This window comes from Polyodon spathula, chromosome 18, assembly GCF_017654505.1.
Source record: "Polyodon spathula isolate WHYD16114869_AA chromosome 18, ASM1765450v1, whole genome shotgun sequence".
Taxonomy (NCBI): Eukaryota; Metazoa; Chordata; class Actinopteri; order Acipenseriformes; family Polyodontidae; genus Polyodon; species Polyodon spathula.
The window spans coordinates 9980640-9994791 of NC_054551.1; the positions used below are offsets into that span (position 1 = coordinate 9980640).

Consider the following 14152-nt stretch of genomic DNA (forward strand, 5'->3'; position numbering starts at 1 on the left):
TTTCTAAAGACTTGGAACACATTTCATTTTGACTGGTAAGCACGTAATTTGTTCAATTAAGTAACTGAGATAATTTGAACACATTAATTTGCTAAACTGATCAACAACCTGCATGCTTTAGAAACTGATGATTGTGCCTTACCTATAAAACTTCTTGGATTGTGATATTCCAGGACCACTCCTGCTTTGGACATCAAAAAAAAAAGACCATTGAGACTACTGCAAAATATCTGAATAACTCAGTAAAAACTCCAATACACCTTTACCTTTATAATGCACAATGCATGTCATTAGAAAGACAATTAAAAATCTGTCAGGTGACAGACAGCCCACTCATTCATTCCACACATATTTGCAGACATTATTTATAAAAAAAAAAAAAAAAAAAATTATATCTATATATATATATATATATATATATACTCTTATATATTATAATATAATATATATATTTATATAATAACATTTTTATAAAAATTTTCAATCATCAGCAGTTGTTTTCAACAAAGACCCCCCCCCAGCTTGCATTTTTATGCACTAAATGCAACATCTTGCAACAGATATTAAAATAACATAACACTGTGAACGTTCACTGTGACAAATGTAAATTTATAACATTAATGGTCCATTTTAAAATCTATTAAAAATCATTTTTTATCCCAATGGAGGGTTTCTCATGATGTTGTGAGTACACAGTACAAAATTTTTTGTAGTTAAAAAAACCTCAAATAATTAAATAAGCAAGTATTCCGATCACAAAACACCATTTAAACAGTGAGCCGGAATAGCTTTAGTTTACGTTTTTTGCAAAAAATTCTTTTATATAGTATTATATATATATATATATATATATATATATATATATATATATATATATATATATATATATATATATATATATATATATATATATATATATAGACACACACACACACAGCAAAATAAGCAAGCTTGCTATGCTCAGGCGCATCAAACAAAGTCAGTGAAGTCATCCACCGTGGAGACGAGGTGCTTCCGCTGCCCCGGCTCCGAGGCCCCGGCCTGCTGGTGGGAGCTCTTGTTCTGCATCGGGGTGTGGGCCTGGTTCAGGGAGATCCCGGAGGTCTGGCGTGATTGCATCTCCTGTTGGGCCTAAACAACCAAAGAACGTCTTTAGGTTCAACTTTAAATGAATGCTCGTGAAATCCAGAGACTAAAGGACACTTGGCAATCCAACACCAGGACTTCTACAGCACCCCGTAACTTCCCACTCACAGGTTTCACCTCATTTTAGGAGTAGGAAATAAAACTAAAAAGCAGACAAATGATTTGGCAAATGCCTGAAACACTGAAGGCAACACAGTTCATGTTGTAATCACAACTGGAACAGCACAGCGCTGGTTCACTTGCGTGCAGGTCATGTTTTAATGCTGAACAAACTTTTCATGAACACACAGGTCAGATCCTTACCCGTGTCCGCAGCTTCTTGATGTGTCGCAGTCTTGCGAGCCACTTTGAGGCATAGGCATCGCATGGGTTTGATTTGTACTGATGAACCAGGGAAGCCATCTGAGAAAAAAAAAAAAAGTGCTGTAATGAGGCTGAATTCATAAAATACAACGCAGCACATGATATGAAACATTTAGAACAGCAATACTTTCAAATTCAGTGTCCAGCTTTGGAACTCTTTGACTATCCCCGTGCAGTCGTAGTATTTTAAGGATTGTCAGGTCTCTCTCTTTCACAGAAACTCATGGAGAAGAGTGAATGACAAAAAGGTATGGATGAAAACATGACATGTTTGAAAACCAGATGTGAAGAGCATTATTAGAAGTAGAAATGCTGGAAAAATATATCTTTATTCTTGCACAACAGCTTCATTCTTAATTTGTGTCAACTGGTTAGGAAGAAAGCAGTAATGTTTAACAATGAATACATCCATCTAAAAAAACAAAAAAACATTTGCATTTGGTACTGAAAACAGTTTGGTTAATGATGACAATCCAGATTGAATTCCCCCACTGTGCTAGTGACTTTGCTGAAAGAACTTGTCATACTCACATTAGCATGCAGGGCCATCTGTCGTACCAGCAGAGCTAAGTTTTTGTCTGACACGATCTTAGCCACACTTATGTCAACGAGTCCTTCTAAATCTGAAAACGGGGAAAAAAATGATTCAACATCATGTGAGCCAACGATTAAGCATGCAAACAGCATGTTTTTTTTTCTTACGTTTTTATGTCACACCGATTAAAGTGTTCAAATGAACTAGGGAGCTGATCCAATTTGAATGAAAATGCCTCAGACTACAAAGCACTCATAACGTCTCAAAGTTACAAGACAGGGCTAGTTCTTTCAATTTCAGTCAAACATGGAATAAAGTTAAAAATGCCAAATCTTTTCACCTTTACGACACTGAAGAGTAACAAGATTGCTCTCATAATCCAAAGGCTTGATTATAACTTCAACAAAGTTAAACTGACCCTGTGTGAAAAAAATAAAATGCATGAACATTTAAGTACCAATGATAAACACATTTCCCTGACATTGGTGACATCTATAATTACACAGGGAAGTCATGAAAGAAAAGGGGATGATCTGAAATCTGACCTGGGTTCAATTCAAATGCTATTGCTAACAATTATTTATGCTGCAATAATTGCAATTCTCATTATAATTATAAAAAAGTAAAAGTAAAATAGCTCCACAAATCAACATATTTACTCTGTTTATTTCACCAAGCAGTAAATCACAGGTACAAATACACAAACACACTATTGTAATGTTTTTTCAAACAAATGGGGTCACTAAAAGTGGTTGAAACACAAGAATGTTCGCTCAATGTAAAACACAGCATGGAACTGTAAGTGATTAATCTTGGAAAGGTGTGTAATTGAGCTGTAAGTAATCAATTATATGATAATTACAATTACACAGGTGTGCCATGGTTCAACTACAATTACATTGCAACTGCAAGGAATTATAAATTATGCAATAATACATTGGAATTTCATCTATTTGAATGTAGATTTGCTGTAGAATCGTTGAAGGTGTCATCTCTGATGACCCGTCCACAATCTTAAACAAATGGACAAGAACAAATATCTTGCCTGGGAGTATTCTTCCTGTGGAATGCAGTCAAGCCATCACTTATATGGTCATCAGAAAACAAATGTTTTTTGCCACCTGTCTGTGTGATGGTTCCCTAGTTTGAGTATGTGAAAATGCTTGTGACTCTTCAGACAGATTGTTTAGAACTCAGAACAGTAACTAACACTATGATGTAACACTGAGGGTTTGTACACCACCTGCCCCTCCATCGTAATTCCAGGCCCACCCAAAATGTTATACCTGGCTACACCACGGTTTGCTACAGCACAAAGAACCAAGAATCACTCATACCTTGATTGTTCCGAGTTTGTATTCCTCTCCCGCGTCGCTGTAAACTACGATGACAAAATCATTCCCGATGTGCCTCTTCTTGTTGCAGCAGCCCTTATCGGACTCTCGGTTTGGCATCAGGGTGGCGATGTGAAATATGGCTGCAAAACGAAACAAATCATAATAACGATGTCAGCATTTTCCACCGTTTGGTCTGCAGCATGATGTGTGCACACAAGTAAGGACGAGATCTCTAAGCAACTCAAATGTTGAGTTTCTACTTCCTGGGATTGTACAAGTGTATCTGACAGTTGTATTGAGTATGGGTGACTAAGTTGGGTTATTTTATTCATAAAGCACAATAAATTTGAGAAAACAAGTTTAGAGACTTTAGTTAGCTTCTGAGCCTGCTCTGAACCAACAGTTTGATGCACTGTTTGATCCAAGACAAACCACGACCTGTTAATGTTTTGCAGGATCAGGCATGTTGATCTTTTACTTGCCATTCTATTTAAGGATGTTACAGAATTTTTTAGAACCACCTCACTGATATCTCATATCCAGTACGCAATAACTTTCGTTATTAAATAATCTTTTATAGAACAGTCGTCACCGCTTAAATGGGATACACCTCTAGGAGACAATTCTTCCCTATGCTGCATATGTCATTTAGCTAGAATACAGTATTTTCAAATGAATGGAGAGAGTATGTGATTACATGGGCTTGCGTAAACCACGTTGAACTCCTGAGTCTCAGGCAGGTGGCAAAAACAAATGTTGGCTTATAAACATCGCAGGTACCTCGCCTTGAGGTAAGACAGGATTTCATTCTTTTTAATTTCATGTTTCATTTTGTTAAGAATAGCACAAAAAAAACAACTGACTCCCACTTTAAATGATGTATTTATCATTTAATCATAATATGATGTTATTCCATTCTGTTTATCATTTATAAACAAAAAAGGTGTCTCAAATATCGTTTAACTAGGACAGCCACTTATTCGAGATATTTTTACTTCTCCCAAGGCGTGTATCTTTATTTAAGAAAGCTCTCCTTGCGTCCCGTTACCAGGCCTTACCCTGCATGATGTCATCGCGCCAGCAGTATGTGCTCCCCATCCTTACCCTACATGATATCATTATGCCAGCAGTATGTAAGCTCCCTATCCTTACTCTGCATGATGTCATCGTGCCAGCAGTATGTGAACTCCCCATCATCACCATACTGGTCCAGACCGCCAAGGAATATCTGATCAGGATCACAGTCTTTTAGATGGATCAACTTGCCAAGCCCGGTCAGAAACTGGGCATACCTGTAGGATCCATACTCATTTGATAGGATGGCGACTTCATTATTGATCTGTAAGTAAAAAACAGAGAGAACAGTATGCATAATAAATAGTATGTAATCAATTGTAAAACTGACTGGCCTTTTAAAAACATCCCAAGCAAAATAGCTGCACTTAAAAACAAGGCAGTAGAGACACCGACCTGCCCTTCTCCAACATACACGACTCCAATCTTGTGGGTGTCATAAGGAGGCATTTGATCCAGAACTTTAACAGTCCTGTCCACGAGCTGAAAAAAAAAAAAACCACAACACCACTACATCAATACATTGTAAAGTGCTCAAGCTAATATCTACATTGAACAATGAATTGAAATAAATGTATAATTCTGTCAAGTATTACTATTAAGAAAACCACACTGAAGTTAACAGGCACACCTGCAAACAAAATGCAGAGAATGTTTTACTTAATTTTTTTTAAGATACCTTGATATTACTCGTCTCACCTGGGACTTGGGCAGCAGTAAAGGTTTGTTGGATTCATTTCCAAAGAAAGGCGAATGGTAGAGCTGAAGAAACACAAAGCTGGAAAAGCAAAGTTTAGCAGTTGAATTACACAGCACTACAACAACCACTCAACATTACAGAGTAAAATCAAGCCAAGTCACACGCCTGCAGTTGTCTAGAATGCATACTCGCCTTCGTTCTGGCAATGCTCATTTATCCTGACACTGCACACAATAGATTCACTTCCTGTGCAACGGGGCAGAGCCCTGACCCTTGCAGTCACTTTGTTGCACAGGAATTAGATACAGTGTGCAGTAGCTTCATCAGAGTGAACAATGCTACATACCAAAATCTACTTCTAACACACAAATTGTGTTAAGAATGTGAAATGTACTAGAATGTCAAATAGCTTTAATTCAATTCTAAAATCAATTTGGGCAGAAAACAAATAGAAAAGGCTTTATAAAAAAGTTTGAGAGTAGCCACTAATTGACCACGGTGAAATCACCAATCCACACTTGGGAGATCTGTCTATCTATGATGACCGGGATACAGTATTTGTCAAACGACTCACTCAAATCTTTCAGTGGTTGAGTCCTGATCATCACATTGTAATTCCTAAAGTTTGTCCAGCAGCTCAGACAAGCCTCACACACAGGTTTTGCATTTGATCTCAAATGCTGTGAACGTTTCATTTTAAAAACAGGTTACAACAGGTTATAAATAGAGATTGAAAATACAGTAACCGACTTACCAGAACAGGGATACACTGATAGAATGAGCTTTACAGACTCACCTATCTGCTGTTCACTATTTTACTTGTCAGCACATTTCAGTGAAGAAAAAAAAAAACTCCACTGATGTTAAGGCTAAATGCACACCACAAGGATAAATAAATAAATAAATAAATAAAAAAATAAACAATAAAACATTAGATTGAAATGAACGAATTAATTTCCCAAATGCTTAAACCCTCTAGCCTCTGTTTTCAACCATGAAACAAGCAAGCTGAAACACGGACTTGTCTTATATACCAAAATACTTTTTATAATGTTATTTTATTACAAATAAAATCGCTAAATAAAAAATATACATCCGTAACACTTAATTTGTTTAATGGTGTAGAAAAAAAAAGTGTGTGGGCACTTAAGCTTTTGCAAGTAAAAGAGGGGGCTAATACAAAAAAGGGCAAAAAAAAAGTCAAGACTGGACGCTATTAAAAAAAAAATGCACATATGGTATGTCAAAATGGGATCATTGCATTATAGGACTGTCTTTACAAATACATTTAAAACAAAGTCTTTCAAAACAAAAAGAGAAAGTAAGTATTGGACATGGAGTTGTGAATTAAATCACGTATTTTATAATGCAACGTAAAGCACTACATTTTAAAAATCTAGAAATAAAAAATACACTGTTCAAAGTGATGCAAAAAAACCGTCTCATTGAAAACTTCAGCTGTCTAGGCACATTACATCCAAATCTACCAGAGTTTTTTTTTCTTAGAATGTATATTTCAAACTTGTTAATATGTTTAACACATGCATGTCAAGCATGGCTGAGAAATGGAAAATTAAGCCATATGCTTGGGCTCCAATGCACAAAACACTGCCTCCAATACCGTACCTAGGACTGATCCCAGACATCTTCTCAGAGTTGGAAGCAGCTCCTCTGTGGTAGGAATCGTGATCCATCTTCCTCTCCCAATGCGACGGGGTGGACCCTGAGATTGTGTGTCCGCGGGGTCTGTGGCCGCCTGGGGAGACGAGATTCGGCTGTGGAGCTGGAAACTCCAACCTGGATCTGGGCATGGCCCCGGCACTAGCAGCTGCACCTGCCCCGGCACCACCACCAAAACCAGCACCAGCACCTCCTCCTCCTCCTCCTCCTGCTGATGCTTCCAACTGGCTATTTACATCAGTGGGCCCCGGTTCTGCTTCAATGCTGAGTTTGCCTGCAGCGGTTTCTTCCTTGTTCACAGCATCTTTGAAGGCCTCCTGCAGAGTCTGAAGCTCCAGGGAAGAGCTGGATTTGTTGATGGTTTGGGAAGGCTGGAAAGAAAGATCCTCCTCCTCCTCCTCCTCCTCCTCCATGGGGTCCCCAGCAGATTGAAAGATTCCTTTCTCAATAGGGATGACACCCCCTCCGACATATTCCAGAGGAGTGCTTTTATCATCTTCCTGGCTCGAGCTGGATGAAGACTACAGAAACATTAATTAAAAGCGATATATCTACATTTTCTAAACATTTAGTTTTTGCTATTGTATCGTGTGCATCTGGTAGGATTCCCAATTGTTGTTTTTGTTTTCAACCTAATAATTGAATCTGGTAAGACTCCTCAAGGCTCAAGACTCCTGCAGGCATGTTATCCCTACACTGTACACACAAGTCTATATGAAAAAGCATGGTGCACTGTTTCTGAATATGGGAGTAAGACTCACTTACTCTGCTGTAGGCTTCCTGGGGATTGTTGAATTTGTCTCCCATAAAAATGGGCTCTGGTTGCACTGCTTCAAACTCCTCGCGGTCCTGGATACCTGTCGGTGAAGCTCTCTCCTTTGGCCGAGCGCCCAGCATGTTCCCTTCCTCCAGAACCACCACCGAATCTGCCAAGAGATACCCAACTTCAAACAGGAGAACTACTGGCGTTATACCAGCCACAGCTTCCTACAATCAAAAAGCTGTCTGATTGCTTATATAAGAGAACAGAAACGAGTGTTAAATCAGTGGGATGATAAATCTTGACTTGAAAAGAGAACCTCTGAATGCTGAGGAATGAGGCTGAAGTTAAATGAACCTTCTGTGTTCATTGCTAAAAATAGACTTCAAGCAAACCCTCTCCTACCAGTAATCAAGCATGCTGTGATGAGACTAGTTAGAATGGAAAGGAGTTCACAAGGCTTGAAAAAACTGGGCTAACGATGGCAGAGTGTCATAAATAGGCGGCATTTACAACCATACATCAAAGGCTGCTGTAAACCAAAATGCTTTGCCTTTTAAATGAATGCAGAGCTATGAACACCAGATCTAACCACTGGCAGGCAATGATTTTATGAAACCTTGTAGATTTTACCCCTAATGGACAAATAGAAGTACCAAACTACATTGGGTTAAATTAATTACATTTCAATCGATTACTTTGTGACACAGTGGCAAACTAACCCCCCCCCCCCCCCCCCCCCCCCCCCCAGTTTTCTTATTCTATCAGAGTGAAAATGAAGATTAGGGTTTCTCTCAAAATAGTTTCTAGTGGATTAATTCAAAAAGACACACAGCCCTCCACACAGGAGTCAGCGAGATTAAAGACAAGCAATTTAAGTAAGCTGCAAGTTCCATCTAAAAAAAAAAAAAAAAACCCACACACAACAACGTGCTGGTCTGGAGATAATCTCCATGTCAAAAACTGTTCCTTTGCAAATGTGCCTTATATCTTACATTGAAAGAATATCATTAACAATGGCACTGTGGGTTTAGCCACCAAGCATTTGAAAGCGGTAAGAGAAACAGAAGTGATTATGATGATTTCCAACTAAAACACTTCTAAATCTGAGCCTGTTGATCCAACTCTCACAACATTACAACAATTGGTAAAGCACGGGGCAATTTAAAAACAGTTCCTCATTAGAAAATCTGGGGGGAAGGGGGGGTTCTACAATTTTTCTACAAAAATTGCTTACAAACAGTTTCATAACCAGTAATTTGAGAAGTCAAGCATAGTGAATAGCACTGAATTTGAAGATGTACTTATTTAATTAGGTTTTGTTGACCAATGTATAGCAGCATCTTTAATTTATAAAATGTTATTTTACACAATACACTCTACTTGGAGCATTTCAGCTGGCAAGAACCCAATCCTAGAAGACAGTAGTTACTGACGCAGCCTGTAATGAGAAGTCAGAACATACGCTTCCTATTCTTATGAAGAACAGATTAGGCACCTGCAAGATCAGTTTTGACTTGGACATTTCTCATGATGGTCATGATGGTCTCGTGCTTTGGAATTAATGATATCAAGGCAGACAATCTGGAAACGAGGAGGTGAGGGTTAAAGTAATGAAGGATGCAGAGGTGCCATGAATCATGGGTGTTTCATTCTCTTTTTTCTCTCTCTCTATGCCAGTGATACTTGGTTTCTTGTGAATGCAGCATTGAAAAGACTGAACAAAAAGAACAAAATGTTAAAACACAAAAAATACACCCAAAGAGCTATAAAAATTTTTTTTAAAAAGGAGCTGGAGTTACAAATCCAAAAAAAAAACAAAACAAACAAACAAACTAAAACATGGCTAAAAGGACAAATACACTGATCTTGTTTTCCTCCAACAAAACGGGGCACACAAATAGTTAATTCTGCTCGAGTATAAAACCCTGGTTAACAGGTGACTCTTGACATCCCACACAATGGGGCGGGACACGTATGTTTGTAAATGATCTGGCATTTACTACTTGAGACAGATTTTTTACACTATTTTCTAACAATGACCTTGTTTCTTCACGTTACGACTCCTTTATGTTTGGGTTTTAGTTTTTAGTGGATTTTTATATTCTACAGGAATAGCTAGGTCAGATTCAGAATTCTCTTAAGATTTCTTCAGGCAGGTGGGGAGACAAAGCAAACCAAGTCAAAAGCAAAACAAAGAATTCTAGTAGGTCTTGGATACTGCAATACGGCAGCACCATTTCCAGTGTGCCTGGAGAGAAAGGAAGTTTTGCCCTGGATCAAAACATTTGAATGCAACACAGTATTGTACACAATCCACATGTTTGGAGTTTTTTTGCATATTAGTTTGTTTAGCCAGTATGCAGCCATCATAACAATTAATGAGATGTTTTGTACAACTCATTTACAACTATTAATGGTCAATTTAAAATGAATCCAAATCAATGCACCCTTTCAATTTAAAAACAAGCTTTAAATATAACAGATACACTAAGCTTTCAGCTATCACAAGATACTGCATACCTGCCACAAACAGTTCTTTCACGCTACAAGATGCAATCCTGTATTACTTTTTAAAACTGTGCGAAAACCATAGGATGCAGATGGTAATCTAGTTTAAAAAAAAAAATGTAATTGTGCATTTTTCTATTATGCGAGTCATTTTACACCTATCTTATGCAGGTCAGACTGTCATTCAGGCCAGTGTTATAAATTGTTAGATCAGGGGATCCATGAGAAGTCAGCAGGGTCTGACTGCACCTGGTTGTCTCACCTGTGTTCGAACGCTGCAGTGCAGACGTTTTCTGTGTCACATAGGCCTGGCTTGAACTTGGCTCTAAGTTTGATTTCAAGACTTCAGATGCCCTGGGCTTCTTGGTCCGTTCCACAGACATCAGGATATTAGAAAGCTCCTGCAGGGGCATGCTTCCGTTCTCTGATGAAAAGGGGCTTGGAGGGTTCTCCAGGCACATCAACCAACTTGTGTTACCTGTTGGGGTGGAGGGGAGGGAGTGCCATGACTTTTAATGAAATGTTCAGGATGTTTTGTAACCACTTGAAAGACAAAATACAACTGCATGTAATCATCTGTGTAAGGCATCACAACCACTCCAACTTTACAAAGAGGATCAAGATTTTTTTTTTTTTTTTTTTTTTTTTTTTTTTACATCTCCTTACCAGAGGGTCTGCGGATGAAGATCTCTGCCCAGCCCTGGGTGAGCAGTGGCGCATACTCCCCCAGGCTTGGCTTCTCCTTCTGGAGAGAGGGCTCCAGCTTGAAGTTTGCCGAGTTCTCAGAAACCTGAATGGACTGGGAAGGGGGGTCGTAGAATTCACTGTCGGGGGGGGACACCAGTGGACTCAAGCTCTGAGCAGTGCCAGCACGAAGGGCGTGCCCACCTGAAATCACAGCGGGCATTTATAAGTTCTGTATATTAACTTTGTGTATAAAATAAATGTTTGGGGTTAAATGTGGTCTATATACTAAATCAAATGACTATCCCAGTGCTACATGGTGTTTTTAAAATTGCATGAAGGTGTACTAATTTGTTCTTTACACATTCAGAATCCAGACACATACTGAACAGCTTGTATGCGATCCATGGTCAGAGGTAGTCTACAGTGCATCTGTATGCAATTTCACCAGCAATTAAACAGGAATGTCAAGCTTTCACTGCCGGTGGATACAATAACCTTACAGTGTGTTATTTTACAATAATCAGCACCGTGCCTACTGACATCACACTAATGAAGTCGATCAATCTGCTGCACATTATGCTTTATTATCATTATTGTTAATTAATCATTTAGCAGATACTTTTATCCAAAGCGACTTTTATCCACGGAGACAAAAGGGAGAATTATGCATCGACAACTGCTGCAGAGTCACTTACAACAGGACCTCAGTTTTACATCTCATCCGAAGGACGGAGCACAAGGAGGTTCATTGACTTGCTCATGGCTGATCTGGGAACTGCCTGGCATCAAGCCCCTTTCTTTAACCACTAGACCAAAAGAATGAGGAGAAGCGTGTTACCTGACATGGATCGCACTCTGATGCGGGCCGCCTTGCCGATTTGCTGGCCTGCCTGGGATTCCAGTTTAGCAGGGGCTTCTTTGGTTTGTCTCGTGTGAAGAGAAGGGTCAGATCTGAAATACAAGAGAAACATTTGCGAAGTCTGAGGTTGGGTGAAAGAGGCCGACAAATGCATTTGTCAAGACACTGACCCCCAGGAAAGCCTCCAGCTCAAGTGGAAGCTCTGCGGTTGATGATACATGAAAATAAAATCCTGGGAAGGTGTTGTGCATGCAAAAAGAAGAGCTCTGTAATTCATGCCACACACTGAGAGCTTGTCCAGTACCCTGCCCTGGTAGGACCACTCCTTTATGTATTTACTTGACAGTTTTTAACATTTATGACATATCAGAAGATGTATTGCACCCAGATTTAGCTAGAAGCCAATTTTCTTTGGCAGTCGGTGAGGGTTCAGTCTCTCTTTTTTTTGTGTTTTTTTAGCTTTATCAGGTAGACTGCTATTCACTATGGGCGAAGTTGAAGACCATCCTTTTTTTTTTTTTTTTTTTTTTTTTTAATTTGAAAACATCTGCCAGGGACAGGACGCACTATAGGTGATGTTAAGCCAGCAAATTGAGTTCTGGGTAATAGGGTAAATTAGAATGCCCAAATTCTGTTTTCTTCTGATTTCACTTTATCTTGGATTTCCTCTTTTTTATTGCTACAATCAAGCTCAATTTTTAAATTGATAAAAGAAAAAAAAACAAAAAAAAAAAAAAACAACAGCACAAGAACAGCATTTGCATAAAATGACTAACAGGACAGCGGCAGAGTTTATTTTCCAAATGGAGAAGCTCAAGCTGGGGTCCACACTGATTCTGTTTTCATTGAGTAAAGTGAAGTGGAGCAGTGCCACTCTAAATGGAATCGGCGTTACCTTGTCATTTCTCCCAAACTCTGACGTTCTGTCAAATCAAGGCCGAGCAGGGATCGGGTCCTAGCTCCACTGCTGGTTGTTATGGTAACCAGCTTGTTTCCAACCAGCCAGGTCATGCTTCTTCCTCCAGTCAGCAAGAACTCAGCAACAGGGGATCTGTAAAAAAAAAATATATATATAGATATATTAGATAGATAGATAGATAGATATGCACTGTATAAAATCACGTCTCTTGGTATCCTGATTCAGTCTGCAGCAGAGACTGGAGGAAATACCCCGTACACACAACACATTAGAAAAACAGTGAGCCATGTAGAACTGATTAATCCATTACTTGATGCTTTTGCAAAACCACTGCAATGGTGAAAACGATCAACTGGACTCCATTACTGCTACAATGTGTGTCTTACCTCTTGGGCAGGGCGGAGAAGTTGGAGAAGACGTATCTCGCCATCATGTCCAGACAGGTCTCTGTCAGCTCCAGATGGACGGTCCTCAAGCCATCGTCAGCCTCAGCCACAGAGCTCTCGTCTGCAGAACCCAGGCTGCTGGTGGTCATGGAAGTCTGCATCCTAATGCAACAGATAATCAGCTCACTGCGGAGGACCACCCTGCACCACAAGACAGAGCTAGCAACTGCAGCGTACAAGATGGGACTTGGCATCTATTTACCTCTCTGTCACTTGCAGGGGCTTGTATCAGTAAAGAAATGTATCTTCAACTCAAAATCACTTTTCCAAATGAAATGGTCTCTCAGCCCCACTCTGGATTCACATTAGAAAGCAACCATGCTCCCTTGCTTCTCCAGTTGAGTTGAGTGGCATTTCATAAAAACAGTAGATTTCTGTGAGATGCAACCAGAGACATGGAATCATTTATATAACTCATCTGTTCAAAGTTTAATCACAATTGCATTACAAAAAAAAATGTATAACACATCTACAGTAGGTGGATTTAATCTGTTTATTTATATATATATATATATATATATATATATATATATATATATATATATATATATATATATATATATATATATATATATATTATATATATATTATATTTGTCTTCTCGTATCGAATTCCTAAGAGAAAATTGTGAAACGCAATTTTTTTTTCTTTTCACAAATACAAAATACCAAGTCACATCTTGTACCTTTTTGCTTCAGACATCATTATCTCAAGCATGCAGTGAGAACTGGTGCAAATTATTAGCGATTTCCAAACATATTGTGTTAAACAGGTATAACCCTGGAGTCTAATTGCCACCAGCCTTTAAAATGGGCTGCTGGTCAGCCCCAAAAGGTTAGTTTTGCATTGGCAGCCATTTTAAAATCTAGTTTCAATATTTTTAAAAAGTACTGACCACTCTTGGGAGATTGTGTACTGTCCTGTCTTTCCAACCCCCCCCCCCCCCCCCCCCCCCCCCCCCCCCATTCTAACCATGCATCAAATGCAGTTAACCAGCTGTGGTAGATTAAACAAAAAAAAAAAATTACCTTTAAACCGTCAGTTTTCTGATTTTGAGGCATTTACCAGAACTGTTATGCTTATACGCCCGTGTATATTCTTAGCATTAAGGCAGTGTGCTATTAAGAGGTACCTT

General features: G+C 38.9%; 1 protein-coding gene across 2 annotated transcripts in view; it reads right to left on the bottom strand.

Moving 5' to 3' along the window:
• Positions 1–902: 902 nt before the first annotated feature.
• LOC121330994 (tuberin-like) overlaps positions 903–14152 on the bottom strand; it is a 35598-nt gene continuing 22348 nt past the window's right edge. The window contains exons 27-41 of one of the 2 annotated variants that reach the window (XM_041278067.1): positions 12958–13119; positions 12548–12703; positions 11632–11744; positions 10773–10994; positions 10369–10584; positions 7601–7761; positions 6782–7356; positions 5155–5233; positions 4852–4938; positions 4534–4720; positions 3382–3521; positions 2385–2463; positions 2041–2132; positions 1450–1548; positions 903–1131 (exon numbers count right to left, since the gene is read on the bottom strand). In XM_041278067.1, the coding sequence (XP_041134001.1) occupies positions 970–1131; positions 1450–1548; positions 2041–2132; positions 2385–2463; positions 3382–3521; positions 4534–4720; positions 4852–4938; positions 5155–5233; positions 6782–7356; positions 7601–7761; positions 10369–10584; positions 10773–10994; positions 11632–11744; positions 12548–12703; positions 12958–13119 (2530 nt within the window). In that variant the 3' untranslated portion in view covers positions 903–969. The remainder of the gene's footprint in view (positions 1132–1449; positions 1549–2040; positions 2133–2384; positions 2464–3381; positions 3522–4533; positions 4721–4851; positions 4939–5154; positions 5234–6781; positions 7357–7600; positions 7762–10368; positions 10585–10772; positions 10995–11631; positions 11745–12547; positions 12704–12957; positions 13120–14152) is intronic. The other variant, XM_041278068.1, reaches the window with a different exon arrangement.